Source organism: Mytilus galloprovincialis, chromosome 1 (genome assembly GCF_965363235.1).
Source record: "Mytilus galloprovincialis chromosome 1, xbMytGall1.hap1.1, whole genome shotgun sequence".
NCBI classification, from domain to species: Eukaryota; Metazoa; Mollusca; class Bivalvia; order Mytilida; family Mytilidae; genus Mytilus; species Mytilus galloprovincialis.
This window is the reverse complement of record NC_134838.1, coordinates 15,201,706-15,221,767: the sequence shown is the minus strand read 5'-3', so window position 1 is coordinate 15,221,767 and position 20,062 is coordinate 15,201,706. Positions and strand designations below refer to the sequence as shown.

The 20,062-nt window shown below is 32.0% G+C and overlaps 1 protein-coding gene across 1 annotated transcript in view; it reads left to right on the top strand.

Moving 5' to 3' along the window:
- LOC143066765 (conserved oligomeric Golgi complex subunit 5-like) overlaps positions 1-19,831 on the top strand; it is a 34,735-nt gene extending 14,904 nt beyond the window's left edge. Inside the window, exons 6-22 of the mRNA XM_076239579.1 lie at positions 1,178-1,298; positions 2,797-2,927; positions 3,700-3,859; positions 4,587-4,696; positions 5,184-5,261; positions 5,635-5,722; positions 9,543-9,726; positions 10,209-10,370; positions 10,877-10,976; positions 11,472-11,582; positions 12,158-12,220; positions 12,553-12,656; positions 17,298-17,426; positions 17,809-17,994; positions 18,409-18,535; positions 18,965-19,044; positions 19,466-19,831. Of these exons, the coding sequence (XP_076095694.1) occupies positions 1,178-1,298; positions 2,797-2,927; positions 3,700-3,859; positions 4,587-4,696; positions 5,184-5,261; positions 5,635-5,722; positions 9,543-9,726; positions 10,209-10,370; positions 10,877-10,976; positions 11,472-11,582; positions 12,158-12,220; positions 12,553-12,656; positions 17,298-17,426; positions 17,809-17,994; positions 18,409-18,535; positions 18,965-19,044; positions 19,466-19,580 (2,049 nt within the window). The 3' untranslated portion in view covers positions 19,581-19,831. The remainder of the gene's footprint in view (positions 1-1,177; positions 1,299-2,796; positions 2,928-3,699; positions 3,860-4,586; positions 4,697-5,183; positions 5,262-5,634; positions 5,723-9,542; positions 9,727-10,208; positions 10,371-10,876; positions 10,977-11,471; positions 11,583-12,157; positions 12,221-12,552; positions 12,657-17,297; positions 17,427-17,808; positions 17,995-18,408; positions 18,536-18,964; positions 19,045-19,465) is intronic.
- Positions 19,832-20,062: the final 231 nt, after the last annotated feature.

Below are 20,062 nucleotides of genomic sequence, written 5' to 3'. Positions count from 1 at the left end.
TGGTAGTTGTAATCCTTTTCTTCCTATAAACATTCATTTTTCCATGTAGATTATGCATGCATATATATACATTTGTCTTATCATCAACGTTTATCCTTAAGAAGATTTACTTTTAACGATCATAGAAAAGATTACATACATAGAATGATTAGATTACTTATAAAGGTGTCCATCCTATTGTACGAGAAAATCACATATCAATTGTGTGTTTCGATTTTTTAAGACCGTAAAGTTTAACTCTAATTTCAAGTTTAAACATATTTTCCATAATTCATATAGAAAACGCATATTTGAGAGCTTTAACCTCAATTTGCGTTATAACCTTCATTTATATGTATTTTGCTGTTAAAAATTTTTGAATGCAAAGTAAAATTAAAATTATTTTGTGTTCTATAAGAGTAGGAATTCTAGTGTTTGCTAATTATTTATTTGAATCTGACTGAGACTAATCATATAAAAAAATTATAAATAATAAGCCGTTGTCCTGTGAAAGAACTTGTTTTCCAACGACCCGGTCACAAAACTCCTTTTTAACACTGAAGTTAAATTATCAATTATAATGCAATGCGATTATGATTTTTTTTTATTTGACCAAACCGGGTTATGCATTGTGAAATCTATGACCAAACCGGGTGGTAAACATTGACGAAACCGGCCAGTTCCATTTTGACATGACCCATTTCTTTCGTTCCATACTCAGAAATACAAGTATTGAGATGTTCACAGAAACAAGTTTTGCAATCTCCGTGTCAGTATCTATCTTCTCGTACCTTTCTTTCCGTACAATGTGAACAATTTAACGAGAAATTAAACAATTTCGAGGCAATGTTCACTCCATTCGTCATTTTTATGTGCATTTTTACTTATTTCTCCGTTAATATAGAACGGTTGTAGAAAATATTGCATATCACAATAGAAAATAGTTGTATATGTATATATATATTCTTCGATATCATAAAAAAAAAATAAGAAAATAAGGAGAAACTTAGCTTTCTTCTGTCTATTAATGTTCCGTCATTGTGCAGGATGTTAGATACCATCGAGTCCGAACAAATTTTGCCGGTGTGGTTTAGACACAGTGCATTCACAGCTATCTTATTTTGTTGGGTTTTTTCACTATCTTCATAGCTTACGAATTATAATTCATTCTAATTTATTAGATCTTTTTTTATTTCAGGAAGCATGTGATTTGCTACGAAGAGTAATCAGGATAATTTATCTTAGCAAAAGACTCCATAGTCAACTACAAGGTGGTGCAAGGGAGATAACCAAGGCAGCTCAAAGTTTAAATGAATTAGGTTTGTATTAAAATAAGATTTGATAATTTTCACATATACATTATATTGATATGTTATTTTGCATGTTTATTATTTAGTAAATAACTAGAGATACGGGATACCAAGCATGTATATTATTTGCTTGATAGACAATTTGAGAAAGAGGATACTTAGATTTAGCTTGAGGGAAATGTTTTCATTTCAAAGTTTATTTGATGCAAGTCAGCATGTTTGGATGTTTTATGTTGAAAACCCATATTAACAATTAACATTAGTAGGAAATATATTATATGTGCTATTTTTGTTTTTGTTGCTTGAAATATTTTGGTGCATGAGTGTTTCAAGTATCAGTTGTTTACATATATTCCAGGAACATTCCCCTTTAGTAAGTATAACCAATTTCATGCAAATCTTTTATAAAAGAAAAAAGTTTGCAGCAAAATAATTGAACAGATTTAATTTTCTTTAAGTTGACTCTTTATCAGCATGTTACATGTGACAAAGCTTGCTGGAGTTCTTTATTAAAACAATAAAACCATTGTTAAGTCATGGAGGTAACACTATTCGTGTGCACGTGTGCTTTTTGTAAAACATCTGTTTTTGGTACCTTGTACTGCCTTATTTGTGTCTCTGTATATTGTATAATGCCTTCTATTTGCAATTCATCATGGCAAAGTCATCTCATAGTTTATCATTAAATGGTATTGTTACTGAATCAGCTTGAAATATAAATTTGAATGAGATGAACAAATTCATTGTAATGTATCATATATATACAAGTAATAATATTACAATTGTAGCTTGGGCTATGACTTAATTCTTGTTCTTTAAAAAAATATGTGTTAAAATTCTATAACAATCATTTGAAGTTTCCTTGTAATTTTAAAATAAGTTATCACATATTTTTCATAAATTACTCACCAAGATATATATGTTAAGTTGTCTATACTAGGTGTATTAGTTTCCTCTTCACTTCAGGAAAGCGCATGCTGTCTTTTCATATTCAACTTAAAAGAAAACATTGACCAAAAAATGTGAAGACTTTATCTCATCTTAGCCAGACTTATGCATGTTATTTCAGTGTTGGCCGCTGTGTGTAAAGTTGTTAAAGTTTTTGATTTGATAAGGGAAATTAAAACCTCTAATAGTAAGTCAAAGACATTTAGTATGCAGTTGTGTTGAAACTTTTGCATGGTTTACATGTTAGTTTGTGATTGGGCAGTATAAGGGTAATTGGCAAGCTAATCATATTTGAGATAGAATTTACACATGATAGACTGTTTGACATCAAATGAAGTCAGACTGAAATATATTGATTAAAAGGAGAAAAGGAAACAGTTATTTTTTAAGAAAAGAAGTGTCACCAAGAAAATTAAAATTAAAATTTTCATTTCTTTTCAAGATATGGTAAACAGTTTGGTAAAAAATATAAGTTGAACATAATCTAAATGCTAGATGTGCTTTCAGTGTAACTCTTGATCTCTAGACCTTTATAAATATGATAGTACATTATTTTCAGATTACGTTTGTGAAGGAGTAGATCTGAGTGGTATTGAAGTTATTGAACAGGACAGAAGGTTTATAAAACAAGCTCGTCAAGATGTAGAAACTCAGGCTCAGAAAATGTTGGAACAGAGTATGGAAACACAAGTAAGAATGTGTGGTTACAGTCTATCTATTTCTTTACCTCTACTTTCATTTCTGTTAATGTTACTATATTTGACAGTTTCAAGACAGGGTAAAATGCAAAATGTCATTAGGGCTATTCCATTAAAAATTATGTGAGAGGGTAGGAAGGGACTTTCAAAATATCCCTACAACCAAGAACCAATTTGCATAATGGTAATAGATGCATACTGAAAAAGACACATGACCCACATTCAATAATAAAACTTCTTTTTCTACCCTACCACATACATTTGAATGGAATAGCCCTTAGCTATTTCATATTAGTATATATTATAACTTCATGTTTTTGCTACATGAACTTATAATATTTTACATAAGTAATTGGTTGTAATGATTCAATCCACAGGCGTTCTTAAGTTTAGACTTAACAAGCATGATAGAATGATGTCTGACTGCTTTAACTATTTTGACACATAATCCGATACCTTAGTATTCCAATATCTTGCTTTTACTGACACATTTTTATGGTTCCAAAATACGCCTATCTTTGCAGAAAAAACCTGAGTATTTTGACATCCTGCTTAGTTCGACATTTTTTCTGGTCCCACAATGTGTTGGTTCATCAGAAAACACAGGTGACATACACTGTAGTGTTATGTTTTACCTTTTTTTTTTTTTGTTGTTTTATCTTTTATACCGTAGGTACTCGCTTATAAGTCGGAAGTTTGGGAGTAAATGTACCGTACCTGTTATTGCTTCAGTACAATATTATTATTAATTTGTTTATTTTCAGAATCCTACTCAAGTAGCCACATCCCTACAAGTTTTCCACAATCTTGGTTGTTTACATACCATTGTAGATAGAGTTGTTACTGGTTGCCAAGACAACCTTCACACAAATATAAGATCTTGTCTGGATGTTAGAACTTTGACTCAACAATCTTCAAATAAAGGTAGGTTGAACATATTGTGGTAGCCATGACATTATTCATGTAGCATAATATCTTGAGGGAAAGTTAGAAAAGGCAAAGAAGTTTTCTAGTGTTACAATGGCTACCAGAGAGATCTGACGTGAACCCTTCCCAGAGAATTAATCAAAACAACTGTTGTGATAAAAGCCTCTCAATAATTTAATTATTTCATGGTTCATAGAACTTTTTCCCACAGTCTTTAAACAAAGATATTTAAGACAAATCGTAAACCAACCAATTTCCATTATCAATTTATTTTTCATGACTTTCGCGTGTTGTAAAATTAAGAGGAATAATAATTGTTGTGAATCTGTAAACTTGTATCTTCCCTTATTTACCGCTAGGTATGCTAGAAAGGGCAAAACTCCAAATCAAGTAACTGTGAAAATAAGTAAGTTTACAGTATTACAGAGGTGATATTTCAATTGTAACATTATCTGTTTAACTGGGGACCTCCTTTTCCAGTAAGGATAAGGTAGTCACTACTGTTTTTTCAACTGCTTGTTGAGATTGGTAGTGTTGGATATATTATTTAGGGGATTAAATTACAAGATTACGACTAAGGCATAAACTGTTCACAAGGTTTCATTTTGCTATTTCTAGATCTTGATTCTGAAATTTAAGGAACAGAGAATACACCAAAGGGGCAATCAAAAACCATAAAGTTGTGTAAAATAAGATATTATCATGGTCATTTTGAATGTTTTAGGTCCAGGACGAGCTACGATGCCTATGACTGGGAATACTGCTGCATTCAGAGCTACACTGTGGACAAACATGGAAAAATTAATGGATAACATATATGCTTCATGTGCTCAGGTTTGTTATAATGGATAAAACACTATTGAATCTAAACATTTTTTTACTAGATATTTTGTATTGTGATACATCTTCTTTGAATCATGATACAAAACCTAATTGCTAGTTTCTAATAGTTTTGGGAAAAGACTTTCAAGCAGATAGTGTTTTCCACAGTGAACTGTAAAATACTTAAAGGGGCATAAGCTACAAGATAAAAAAAATATAGTGAAATAAGATGACCATTGGCAGTCTTTGGGAGTCACCTCGATGGTCAACAAGGTGGTGTCTAGACAAAAAAAAAAACCACACAAAATGCTGATACATATTATGGAGTCCATGCATCAGTAAGTGTTTATTTTAGTGTTTTTTTGTAATTCGGATACATGTTTAAGTATGTTATAAATCAAGAGAATTTGAATGAAATTGGTTAACATGAATTTGACAGTAAATGTTCCTTTACTAATAAGAAAAATAATGAATTATAGCTTAATTTATAATACCATAGGTCCAGCATCTGCAGAAGGTACTTGTAAAGAAGAGAGATCCTGTTACACATGTAGGCTTTATTGAGGAGCTAGCTAAAGTAAGGAAGATTATATATTATACAAAAATGGTTTAATATTCCTGTTGTTTTTAATAACAGGAGTAATTTTCTTGTCACAGATGTTGAAATAACTTAAATCAAAATTGATTATTAAAACATTGGTTTAATATATTCCTGTTGTTTGAAATGACAGTTTTTAACCACTGACAAGAATCGTTGTTTTGTCACAAATGTTGTAAGAGTTTCTAACTGTGATTGTCAAATTCTTTATGCTTGGTGTTATTCTTTACACATATTTACATTTCTAGTGACATTTTGCTTATCATAGTTGTATTTTTAAATTCTTTCTATCAATCAGCAATATCTTATAAAAGTATTTAAGCATTAAAAGTGTTCATGCTCATTTTTTCAGCATAAAGATGGTAATGTTAACATAATGCAGAATTTCTGGGAAAATATAACAAAGATGCTCACAACAGAATTTCATGAAGCAACTGAAGGTAGTATGAAACTTGTTAAGAAAAGGGTTAGGGGATACAAAATTTGGTAAAAAAATTCATTTGAGGACACAGAAAATGAAAAAGTTATAAGGTATATATTGATGTAATTGTAATGAACTAAAATTGTAATTTCCTCAAAATGTCCTTTTTAGCTCACCTGGCCCTAAGGGCCAAGTGAGCTCTTCTCATCACTTGGCGTCCATCATCTTCGTCTGTCGTAGTCGTCCGTCGTCGTAGTCGTCATTAACATTTTACATTTTGAACTTCTTCTAGAGAACCACTGAATGGAATAAAACAAAACATGGCATGAATGTTCCTTATGAGGTGCTGACTAAGTGTTGTTACTTTGTAGCCGATCCATCATCCAAGATGGCCGCCAGCGGGGGACTTAGTTTAACAAAGGACCCTATGGGAAATGCATACAAATGACTTCTTTTAGAGAACTGTTGAATGGAATGAAACCAAACATGGCATGAATGTTCCTTATGAGGCGCTGACCAAGTGTTGTTACTTTGTAGTTGATGCATTATCCAAGATGGCCGCCAGCAGGGGACTTAGTTTAACAAAGGACCCTATGGGAAATGCATACAAATGACTTCTTTTAGAGAACTGTTGAATGGAATGAAACCAAACATGGCATGAATGTTCCTTATGAGGCGCTGACCAAGTGTTGTTACTTTGTAGTTGATCCATTATCCAAGATGGCAGCCAGGGGGGACTTAGTTTAACAAAGGACCCTATGGGAAATGCATACAAATGACTTCTTTTAGAGAACTGTTGAATGGAATGAAACCAAACATGGTATGAATGTTCCTTATGAGGCGCTGACCAAGTGTTGTTACTTAGTAGTTGATCCATTATCCAAGATGGCCGCCAGGGGGGGGGGGGGGGGGGGGGACTTAGTTTAATATTGGACCCTCTGGGAAATACATACAAATGGCTTCTTTTAGAGAACCACTGAATTGATTGAAACCAAACATGGCATGAATGTTCCTTATGGTTGCTGACCAAGTGTTGTTACTTTGTAGCCGATCCATGACCCAAGATGGCTGCCAGCGGGGGACTTAGTTTATAATAGGACCCTATGGGAAATTCATACAAATGACTTCTTTTAGAGAACCACTGAATGGAATGAAACCAAACAGGGCATGAATGTTCATTATGAGGTGCTGACCAAGTGTTGTTACTTTGTAGCTGATCCATGATCCAAGATGGCCGCCAGTAGGGGACTTAGTTTAAAATAGGACCTTATGGGAAATACATACAAATGACTTCTTAACTGTTGAACGGAATGAAACCAAACAGGGCATGAATGTTCATTATGAGGTGCTGACCAAGTGTTGTTACTTTGTAGCCGATCCATGATCCAAGATGGCCGTCAGCTGGGGACTTAGATTAACATAGGACCCTTTGGGAAATGCATACAAATGATTTCTTTTAGAGAACCACTGAATCGAATGAAACCAAACATGGCATGAATGTTCATTATGAGGTGCTGACCAAGTGTTGTTACTTTGTAGTCGATCCATCATCCAAGATGGCCGCCAGCAGGGGACTTAGTTTTACATTGGACCCTATGGGAAGTACATACAAATGACTTCTTTTAGTAAACCATTGAATGGAGTGAAACAAAACATAGCATGAATGTTCCTAATGAGTTGCTGACCAATTGTTGTTACTTTGTCATCCATCAAACATCCAAGATGGCCGCCAGTGGGGGGGGACTTAGTTTAACATAGGACCCTATGGGAAATACATTCAAATTTCTTCTTTTGGAGAACCACTGAATGGAATGAAATCAAACATATCATTAATGTTTCTTATGAGATGCTGACCAAATGTTGTTACTTTGTAGCCGATCCATCATCCAAGATGGCCGCCAGCGGGGGGGGGGGGGGTTTAGTTTAACATAGGACATGTACATGTCTGCTTGGCATGGTTCATATGACCTTGATCTCATTTTCAAGGTTCATTTGTCTTTGTTTAGTTATCTTGGTTAATGTTAAGTTTATGTGACAGTTGTAATAAAGCTTAGCTTTATACTTAGGACTATCAACATAAAATAATGATTAGTATAGAAGGCGAGACATTTCAGCGTGTGCACTCTTGTATAAATTTAGAATCATGTCAGCGGGAATTCCCCAGTTTTGATAACATGCAAGAGTTCTCTGAATTCCGATCGATAAATCTATTTCTGTCATATAAGAACTGAAGTGGAGTTTTCATATATGTCACCGTTATAAAACTGATATTTGATATTGTACTTTCATAAAGAAATGGAGGTCGTTTAATTAACATTTAATATACGTCCTTGCTTCAAATCACAAGTCAGCTAGGGTCTGTTTATATAATTATGCGCTTGCATATAGTTTTCTTGACTTGAAGGGGTATCAGATTGAATGGTTGCTCTGGATTCCCCACTCCATTGATTAATTTGAAACTCACAAGATCCTTTCTGTGTCTGTCTGCTATTGAGGGTAATTGTTGTTGCATCATATGCATCATTTAAATTAAAATAAATGTAATCCATAACATTAAGGTGTAACTAGAACACCCCTTCAGCTAAAATGGAGTCTTCCATATTATCGCTTCGAGTTGTCTCCCTTCCGTAAGTAACTTTCGTCAAACGACGATACGTCGAGAAAAAATATCGTATTAAATTAAAACCGAACGCAATTTAAACAGAGGAATGTGTATGGAAAGGAGTCATGCCCACTGACCCAAAGGAAATTAAATATTTAAAGAGCTAGGAATAGGGGTTCCACCTAGAATTCAAGTAGGAAAATAGGTGATAAGGTACAAAGTGAAATACCTTCTCTCACTCTCAGTGACTGCTGTGGAAAGTCAACTTGGAATTAATAGTACAAAAATAAAAGACAATAAGTACTTTGTTCATACACTTGTATCGAGTATTGGCTATTTTTAAAGTTGAATAACTATTCAGATTATGTAAATTACATTTTACAAGTATTTTACACATGCAGTTGAATTATTTTTGAAAATAATACTAATACATGTATCAATGAAAACAATGGCAATCGTATCCTTCAGAGCAATCTGCTCTTTGGTTAACTCCTTTTGTTGAATTTGAAATTGTTGAGTCTTAGACTCACTCATCACCTTAAACAATGAACTTAATTGCTAAATATGGCAATTTCAAGGCTTGATCAGGCTAGGGTAACATGATTAGATGCATGTAATATAAAAAAGAAGATGTGGTATGATTGCCAATGAGACAACTATCCACAAAAGACCAAAATGACACAGACATTAACAACTATAGGTCACTGTACAGCATTCAACAATGAGCAAAGCCCATACCGCATAGTCAGCTATAAAAGGCCCCGATAAGACAATGTAAAACTATTCAAACGAGAAAACTAACGGCCTTATTTATGTAAAAAAATAAATGAAAAACAAATATGTAACACATAAACAAACGACAACCACTGAATTAATACAGGCTCCTGACTTGGGACAGGCACATACATAAATAATGTGGCGGGGTTAAACATGTTAGCGGGGTTAAACATGTTAGCGGGATCCCAACCCTCCCCTAACCTGGGACAGTGGTACAACAGTACAACATAAGAACAAACTATAAAAATCAGTTGAAAAAGGCTTAACTCATCAGATGGACAAAAATACAAGTGGACTAGGCCCAGTACTTATAAATACCGACACAAAAAGACTGACTAAAAAAAGTAATAAAATGAAAAACTTTTATAAACCAACTTTAAATATTTGAAGTACAATATTTTAAACAGAATTTAGCACTGTACTATACATATATAACTCTTTATTTATTATTATATTTCAGGATCAACATTTATAAAACAAGCATTTGAAGGAGAGTACCCTAAGTTATTAAGATTATACAATGACTTATGGAAGCGTCTCCAACAATTAAACCCGAAAGCTTCAACAAATTTAGCAGATATTGTTGTACATGAAGATTCCATTGTGGACGAGGATATGTTCTCACATAAGTCTGATAAATATGAGTAAGCTACAGTAGCTAAAGGAGACAATTACCTTTAAAAGAATTTTCAAAATACTGAGTTGCCTTACCTGTACTGAAATATGAGTAACATTTTAAGATAATTGTAAAACTAGTAAAACAGCAAATTTTAAATGAAAATTTAGAAAAAAGGTATATTTGTTGTTTGTTTGTATTTTCATGTGGGAAAATGTAATTGAAACAATGAAAGTGTTGTTTCATTCTTAAAAATTAGTCACAAAAAAGATTCTTTGTTTCCAATGACTGACATAATTTTCATTGATAGCAATTTGTACATTTGATAATTTCATTAATTTGTAACTATTATCTCCCTTTGATAGTAATGAGATTTGTCCTATCTTTTGACATTGTCAAAGGTTTAAGGTCATATTTTATTATTTGCATTAAAATGAAGATTTTTTTCTGCACACATATGCTTGTAGTTATTAATTAGATAGAAAATATTTATAATCATCTTAATTTCAGCCCTGAGAAGGCATTACGGAATACATTATGCAAGTTTGAAACAGCCTATTTATCCAGATCTCTATCCAGATTGTTTGATCCCATCAACCTTGTATTCGCAACTGGCTCCATGAATCCTCCCACAGAACAGGAAGTTGAAAGTATCATTAAAACAATATCTAGGTATGGTTTTAATATTTATTTTCAAAATATAGTAACAAGACAGTGTAGGTATACTTTGCATGACCTCACAAAATAATTCTAGGTCCAAACTGATTTTCATATTGGGAACCAAATTTTAGTTTTCATTTCAGGTTAAGCACATATGTTATTGCACAATAAATTGAATTCAGCTGCATTGTTTAAAGTTTGTATAGAATAATTGTTTTGTAAGTAGAAAAAAGAAAGACTAAAGTACAATTTATATATTAGTTATAACAATGAAATGTCCAATAGAAGGTCATTGTGAACACCCAGCTGATGCTGCATCTGGTATATCATTTTATACTTCTGAAATATTTTTGTTTAGTTTTCATTAATTTGTATATCAAATTAAGATGAATCTAGTCATCACTGAACAAAAATAAAGATCGATTTGAATGTTAAAATATCCATCAAAAATTGAATCAAGAGATTTGATGTTTCTTTTTATAGTTAAATTAGTAGAACATGTTATTTTCTTTTCACAGTGAATTGAATGTGGCAAGTGTGGACACGAAATTAAGTATAACCATTGCAAAGAATGTAGCAAAAACAGTTCATTTATTTAATGTTAAAAGTGAACAGTTGGTGAGTTGTTTATAAAGACATTTTAACACTAAACAAAACTACAGGCAAACCTTTTGTGAAGTACTCCTGTTCTGTATTCAGTGAAAACCTGTTTTGTCTTCTTGTACCACTGTACTTATACCTATGCATTTTGAGCCACAATTAAAAGATCACATCTGTTGTAAGGTCAGTTATCACTGGTCCCAAGGGTAATCTTTATATGCAAGTTTTACTTAATATTATAATTTCGATTTGCACATACATCTAGGGAAGTAATGCCATCATCAACAGAATTGCAAGACTGATGAAATAACATATTTAGTTGTTGGAATTTTTTTTATAAATGTAATTTTTCCATAATTTTTTGCCTCCCTGTAGAAGCATTATGCTTTTTAACACATTACAAAAATATATAGAATTTGAAAGAATAATGCAACCAACCAGTTTTATTATTCCTCTTGAAAGTACATATTCGGTAAAGATTTTAATTGTTGTAACTTGCTTCTTTAACTTTAGCTTTCTACTGATGGCGAAGCAAGTCAGGTAATTGGACCAGCAACACAAGGTCAAACCAGGAACCAGGCTGTTGTTAATACATTGTATCTTTTTCATCAGTCAGTCACGAAGGTAGGGCAATAAAAAGGATTGTTTACCAAAGAAAAATTTCACACAACTATCAATACTCTACAAATACATATACTGCCAAAATTTGGTCTTTACACATGTTACAAGAGATCAGGGTTTCCACTCAGGGACGGATCCAGCCATTTTAAAAAGAGGGGTTCCCAACCCAGAGTAAAGGGGGGTTCCAACTATATGCTCCCATTCAAAATGTTTTAAAGAAATGGTTTTTCTTTTGTTTTTTAGGAGGGTTTAAATATTGCATCTGAGTAAATGAGAAATCAAGTATTTTAAATGATAAAGAAACCCAGCCACAAGCCAAACTAATGTTAAAAGATAACTGTTACATTTAAAATGTATCTCAAATTTGTACAAGCCTTTAAATTCTGCCTTTACCATAAAGGTTTTGCTTATTTTGAAGGGGATATGATGACCTATAAATGCTTACATTCCAAAGAAGGAAATCCCCAGGAAAAAAATAAAACTTGCATCCTTTGATAATTGATGGATAGTTGTTTAATACACAGTCATACCACATCTCCATAATTTTATATTTATGATACTTTTTATATTTTTTCTAGGTTGTGACATCATTAAATAATTATTCTTTAGAAGCAATAGAGAGTATACATAAATCATTAGAGGTAAGAACATATGGATAAACTTGGAAATTGTTCATTAAAAAATCTGATATAAATTATATTGCCAATATAGAAAATATTGAATTTAAGTTAGAATGAACTGTTTTATAATGTACTGAAAAAAATTACCAACCAGGTATTTATAAAGCAAGAAATTGAGATATCAATTATAGGACAACAAATTATTGTTTATTTTGTAAGAATTTAATTGACCTGAACAGACAAAAATCATCTGAATTGCATAACACCCAATCATAGCAATTACTTATGTAAAAAAAAATTGTGATATTTTGTTGTCAAACACTCAATGATAACAGCTTATGTATTTGTTTCAGGGAATTGTGATATTGATGAGTCATGCTATCAACCCCCTTTTATCATCCATATCTGATGCAACAGAAGCTATCATACTGACCATGCATCAGGAAGACTTCTCTACGTAAGATTAAATCTATCATTAACCTCTTGTATGCTATACCTGAAAGAAACTTAGTATTTTTTCTCTCTTTCACACGAAAGTGGGATGTAAAATAAAGTTTACAATTCATCTTTTTCATTCAGAAAAATCACTGGGTTTGGAAAAGAAGAAATCTGAAATCAGGAACTGATTATTCTTACTTTTTAAATGTTAATGGTTGTTTACATTTTCCACAACAACAACAAAAAAAGAAATTATTATATTCCAAAATTATTTTCAGATATCTCTACATGTAAAAAAAACAGCAGTATTTTTTATATGACTGCTAAAATTGAAATTTTTTTGGTTGTATATTGGTATCACGTTAGCGTCAGCGTCGTCGTCGTCGTCAGAATACTTTTGGTTTTCGCACTATAACTTTAGTTTAAGTAAATAGAAATCTATGAAATTTAAACACAAGGTTTATGAACACAAAAGGAAGGTTTGGATTGATTTTGGGAGTTGAGATCCCAACAGTTTAGGAATTAGGGGCCAAAAAGGGGTCCAAATAAGCATTTTTCTTGGTTTTCGCACCATAACTTTAGTATAAGTAAATAGAAATCTATGAAATTTAAACACAAGGTTTATGACCTTAAAAGGAAGGTTGGGATGGATTCTTAGGCTTCTTTGATATGCTGAATCTAAACATGTACTTAGATTTTTGATTATGGGCCCAGTTTTCAAGTTGGTCCAAATCAGGATCCAAAATTATTATATTAAGTATTGTGCAATAGCAAGAAATTTTCAATTGCACTGTATTCAGCAATAGCAAGAAATCTTCAATTGCACAGTATTGTGCAATACCATGAAATTTTCAATTGCACAGTATTGCGCACTAGCAAGAAATCTTCAATTGCACAGTATTGTGCAATAGCAAGTATTTTCAATTGCACAGTATTGCGCAATAGCCAGAAATATCTAATTGCACAATATTGTGCAATAGCAAGAAATTTTCAATTGATTGGAGTTATCTTTCTTTGTCCAGAATAGTAGTTGAGTCAACTTAAATCATTGTTTTATACAATATACAATGTATATTCACCTTTACTACCATCTGATAAATTAAAACAATCTTTACCATTCAGTGATAACAAGCACATTTTTTACATTTTAATATTTTATGATGTATTTAAATGAGTAGTTATTGTTGCAAACTCCATTAGTAATTTGAATTGAGATCAGTTTTGGAATAAGGGAAAGGGGGATATGAAAAAAAAATTTGGGGGGGGGGGGGTCAATTTTTCTCATTTCAGATTTCATAAATAAAAAGAAAATTTCTTTAAACTTTTTTTGAGATGATTAATATTCAACAGCATAGTGAATTGCTCAAAGGCAAAACACAAATTTTAAGTTTATTAGACCACATTCATTCTGCAGGGCTTTCCATTGAAGCCGGTAGCTGGCGGAAACCTGCTGTTTACGGTGGCTTCAAGTGCCGGCTACTTCACTGACAAAAATATAAATTCAAAAAGAAAAAAATATCTTTTTCAAATGTTTACAGGCAGCCGAGAGACGTATTGTCGCAAAGATGAAAGGATGAAAAGTCAGTGTTTACCTTGTGCTAAATATAGTTCACATGAATTCAGGTCACTGATTGGTTGTCTATTTAAAGTCAGAATGCATTGTTTCTTTTCAAAGATAACAAGAGAGACGTTCCGGTGGTCATTGAAGGATAACAATAGAAACGTTCCAATGGTCATTAACTCATTGGCTTTTTTTATACGACCGCAAAAATTTAAATTTTTCGTCGTATATTGCTATCACGTTGGCGGCGTCGTCTGCGTCGTCGTCGTCGTCCGAATACTTTTAGTTTTCGCACTCTTACTTTAGTAAAAGTGAATAGAAATCGATGAAATTTTGACACAAGGTTTATGACCACAAAAGGAAGGTTGGGAGTGATTTTGGGAGTTTTGGTTCCAACAGTTTAGGAATTAGGGGTCAAAAAAGGGCCCAAATAAGCATTATTCTTGGTTTTCGCACAATAACTTTAGTATAAGTAAATAGATATCAGTGAAATTTAAACACAAGGTTTATTACCACAAAAGGAAGGTTGGGATTGATTTTGGGAGTTGAGGTCCCAACAGTTTAGGAATTAGGGGCCAAAAAGGGGCCCAAATAAGCATTATTCTTGGTTTTCACACCATAACTTATGTATAAGTAAATAGAAATCTATGAAATTTAAACACAAGGTTTATGACCATAAAAGGAAGGTTGGGTTTGATTTTGGGAGTTTTGGTCCCAACAGTTTAGGAATAAGGGGCCCAAAGGGTCCAAAATTGAACTTTGTTTGATTTCATCAAAAATTGAATAATTGGGGTTCTTTGATATGCTAAATCTAACTGTGTATGTAGATTCTTAATTTTTGGTCCCGTTTTCAAATTGGTCTACATTAAGGTCCAAAGGGTCCAAAATTAAACTTAGTTTGATTTTAACAAAAATTGAATCCTTGGGGTTCTTTAATATGTTGAATCTAAAAATGAACTTAAATTTTGATTATTGGCCCAGTTTTCAAGTTGGTCCAAATCGGGGTCCAAAATTAAACTTTGTTTGATTTCATCAAAAATTGAATAATTGGTGTTCTTTGATATGCCAAATCTAACTGTGTATGTAGATTCTTAATTTTTGGTCCCGTTTTCAAATTGGTCTACATTAAAGTCCAAAGGGTCCAAAATTAAACTAAATTTGATTTTAACAAAAATTGAATTCTTGGGCTTTTTTGATATGCTGAATCTAAACATGTACTTAGATTTTTGTTTATGGGCCCAGTTTTCAAGTTGGTTCAAATCAGAATCCAAAATTATTATATTAAGTATTGTGCAATAGCAAGAAATTTTCAATTGCACAGTATTCAGTAATAGCAAGAAATCTTCAATTGCACAGTATTGTGCAATAGCAAGAAATTTTCAATTGCTCAGTATTGCGCAATATCAAGAAATCTTCAATTGCACAGTATTGTGCAATAGCAAATATTTTCAATTGCACAGTATTGCGCAATAGCCAGAAATATCTAATTGCACAATATTGTGCAATAGCAAGAAATTTTCAATTGATTGGAGTTATCTTTCTTTGTCCAGAATAGTAGTTGAGTCAACTTAAATCATTGTTTTATACAATATACAATGTATATTCACTTTTACTACCAACTGATAAATTAAAACAATCTTTACCATTCAGTGATAACAAGCACCTTTTGTTACATTTTAATATTTTATGATGTATTTAGATGAGTAGTTATTGTTGCAAACTCCATTAGAAATTTGAATTGAGATCAGTTTTGGAAAAAGGGAAAGGGGGATGTGAAAAAAAATGGGGGGGGGGGGGGGGGGGGGGGTTAAATTTTTCTCATTTCAGATTTCATAAATAAAAAGAAAATTTCTTCAAACATTATTTTAGAGGATTAATATTCAACAGCACAGTGAATTGCTCAAAGGCAAAAAAAAATTTTTGAGTTCATTAGACCACATTCATTCTGTGTCAGAAACCTATGCTGTGTCAACTATTTAATCACAATCCAAATTAAGAGCTGTATCCAGCTTGAATGTTGTGTCCATACTTGCCCCAACCGTTCAGGGTTCAACCTCTGCGGTCGTATAAAGCTGCGCCCTGCATCTGGTTTGGCTTTTAAAACGTGAAGACAATCAGATAGGATGACAATCTTATGTTATGGAATAATATCAGTCAAATTAAAGAAAGTGTAGTAGTTCATATTGTTCAGAATCTTGAAAACAGTATCTTTTGAAGTTAATTTTTAAAACCCCACGTGGTGTTCAGAGAATCAAGGTCAAAAACGAAAGTAGAATATTGTCGACTCGACCTCAAATAAAAAACATTTCCAAATGATTTATGTATCCGACTTATTGAACAGTTTACAAAAAAAGAGAAAATCAGAGGATATATCAATTTTCTGTCAATGCTTGAGAAATAATTATATGATTTAAATACTCGTAACAGTCTTTAGAGAGAAAAGGGGGTCATTTGTTTACAAATGCACTTAGCTATGCAAAATAAATCGATCAAGACTTCTAACAAACCGAATAATTATATAAATAAAACTCCTTTAAATGAATTTTAAGCATTAGGTAATAAAAATAAAATACTATAACATAAAAAAAAAATGAAATTTCTTTGAGATTTTTTTTTCTTTCTTTAATTTCATACATAAAAAATGGTCATTTGAAAAATGAAATTAGGTGCCAGGAGATTGCGAGAATGCAGGATTTTGCTCTATTTATGCCAGAGCCCCTGCCGTAAGGCACCAAGCTTACAGCTTGGTGAGTGTCTGGCTTCGCCGAACGCGTTACAGCCGCCTATAATTTTAATTGAGCCTTCTACTTCAATTTCAAGGGAAAGCCCTGATCATTCTGTGTCAGAAACCTATGCTGTGTCAACTATTTAATCACAATCCAAATTTAGAGCTGAATCCAGCTTGAATGTTGTGTCCATACTTGCCCCAACCATTCAGGGTTCAACCTCTGTGGTCGTATAATGCTGCACCCTGCGGAGCATCTGGTTATATACAAAAATGAAGATGTGGTCAATCTTCTTTACCAAATAATCATTGGTGTTGACTGAAATTTATTTTTTATTGTAATGTTAGACTAATTGTCCATATTGTCATTGTAGAAGTGCCCCTTCAGATAACCAAAAAGATTCCCAATGTTCGCTTTATATGAGAGAGTTACAGGACTTTGTTGTCAGATGTCAAACAGACTATTTATCTAAATATGAATGTACAGACTTCATTATGGAATGGTAAGAACCTTTATCATAGGCCACATGAAGTATAACATGAAATCAAAATCACATTTTATTACTGATATATATCAGGGGCAATACTAATAAAGTAGGCCATCAAGAAAAAAGTAAAGGTCTTAATATTTTACATGTTGATTATTTTAACTATATTGGTCTTTACACACATTTAAATTGACATTTTAATCTGATTGTAAATTGTAGACAGCCAATGTAGATGACATATTAACAAAAATACAAAAAATACAAAAGAAAAACACAAGAAGTTTTATTTTACATAATAGATTATCTACAAATTTTTGGAGTACAATGTAGATTTAACAAACAAGCAACTCTATTTTTTCATTTCATTAGAATAATAAATTGACCCATATATTTCCAGTTTGCAGCCAATATCATGTAGATGTGTAGAATTATTTGTCAGACATGCTAGTCTGATACGACCTTTAGGAGAAGGAGGGAAACTAAGACTTGCAGCAGACTTTGCCCAAATGGAATTAGCAATATCCCCATTCTGTAAACGAATAGCAGACCTAGGCAAACATTACAGACTACTCAGATCATTTAGGTATAGCAATTGTATAACTTACTTAAGGGCAACAGAAATAATAGTGTTTGCCTTTTCTATGCTGTTTATTTATAAACACTGTTGAATATATTCTCTATATATATGTGTAGTTCATGATATCAAAACTGGTTTTTTCTTTTGTATCATAATGTATACTAGACTATTGTTGTTTCTCTTTGTTATAGTCTAATTAATGTTTTATATTGATAATTGTATTATGCCCCTTGTGAGCTTATTCATGGAAAATAAAATATTGTCCTCTACTATAAATAATAGATATTTTAAATATGAAAGCTTCTATTGTTGACTGAAAATGTTAGGTTCTTGAGAACACAAATTTTTTTATAAAGAACTTTATAAGTATGAAGATAGATGCAATGATCTCCATAACCATTTTTGTTCTTTCATTTGCAGACCATTATTATTCCAGTCAGTTGAACACATTTCTATGAGTCCAGCTTTAGGAGAAATCATTCCATATAGTACTGTATTACATTTCTTGTTTGCCAGAGCTCCTGTTGAACTGAAATCACCACATGTAGTAAGTATATATGGAATATTATTAGTATGAGTAAGAAAGAAACTAATCCAGGAACATGGCCATTTAGCTTTTGAATAAAACAGAAATATACATTACCTTAAAAACATGATGGTTTATGCTGAAGTTAGATCTTATGTCATTTATGTTTTGCTGTTAGAAAATAAATAGGAAAAAGATAACAAGGTGACATTAAAAAAGTAGGTCATAGGTTGATGAAAGTTAAAAGTATTCAATAGGAGATATAGTAATTGACCAATATTTATTTATCTTACATTTACTGCATTATATTGCTAAAAGTGTTTATAAAGATACACAATAACTTTCTAATTCATTAATATTTTCTGTAATGAAAATGTTTTGAGGTTTTGGTTTGAATCAATTTGATTTGCCCAAGATAATATATGAAGCTTAATAATTGTTTTTTTGCAGGCTGCAGATTGGTCAATAAGTAGATACTCTCAGTGGTTAGAAGATCACTCATCAGAGAAGGATAAATTGACATTAATAAAGTAAGTTAAGGAAAATCAAGATTGGAAAAATATTTTATTTTATATTCAGTTTTAAGGTTTTGTGTGATGTCAAAAAGATATTGGATTCATAAATATTATTGTTTTTTATATCATCACAGATGGCTATTTATTTTTTCTTTGACAAATCTACATAGGTGATTTTAATGTATTGTTGAAATAATGGTATGTCTACTCCTTTTAATAATGCTATAATACAGTAATACATTTTTATAAGTAACCGTTTCAGTGAGAAAGTGATATGTGAGAATTATTTGATTTATCTAACATGATTTATAGCACTAAATTTCAATCTGGTATGGCTTGAAGTCTTTTGATCTAAATTTATTTCAACCTCACTTTAATCAATAAATTTTTGTGTTTTTTATTTCATTACAGAATTTTGTGTTTGTTTTTTTTACAGAGGAACATTGGAAGGTTATGTGCAGAATGTAAAATCAAGACAAGGGAGAGAATTTGCATCTATTTATCCAGTTATGTTAGATCTTTTACAGAAAGGATTACAATCAGCGACATGATTCAGTTGTTAAAAACTTTTTAAAATTAAATGCAGACATTACAGATATGCTCAGCACCTCTATAAATTATTTGTGATATTCAATCTCCTTAGTGTAAGAGGATGTTATGAAATGTTTATGGGTCCAATTATTGCTGATCTTAATCAAATAAAAGCAATAAGAGTTCTGGGTTCATGAAATGGAACAGTACTTCCACTTTGTCTTACAGTTACAGTGTTGCTGTAAAAAAAGGAAAGACAAATCAAAAGATCTATCGACTGAAATATTGTGATGCCTTCAGGACATTCAATGTTCACCTGGTCCTCAACCTTTTAAATTCTCAACATTTTAAGCTGGAGCCAGCAGTTATTGAGTTGATTTTTAATTTGAAATTGTTCAATTTTGTTATAGTTGTTGACAACTTTTAAACAAATGAAGGCCAATTTTATAAAAACTGATCATGTCTAGTAAATTTTTCATCGTTCTAGCAGATTTTATTCTTG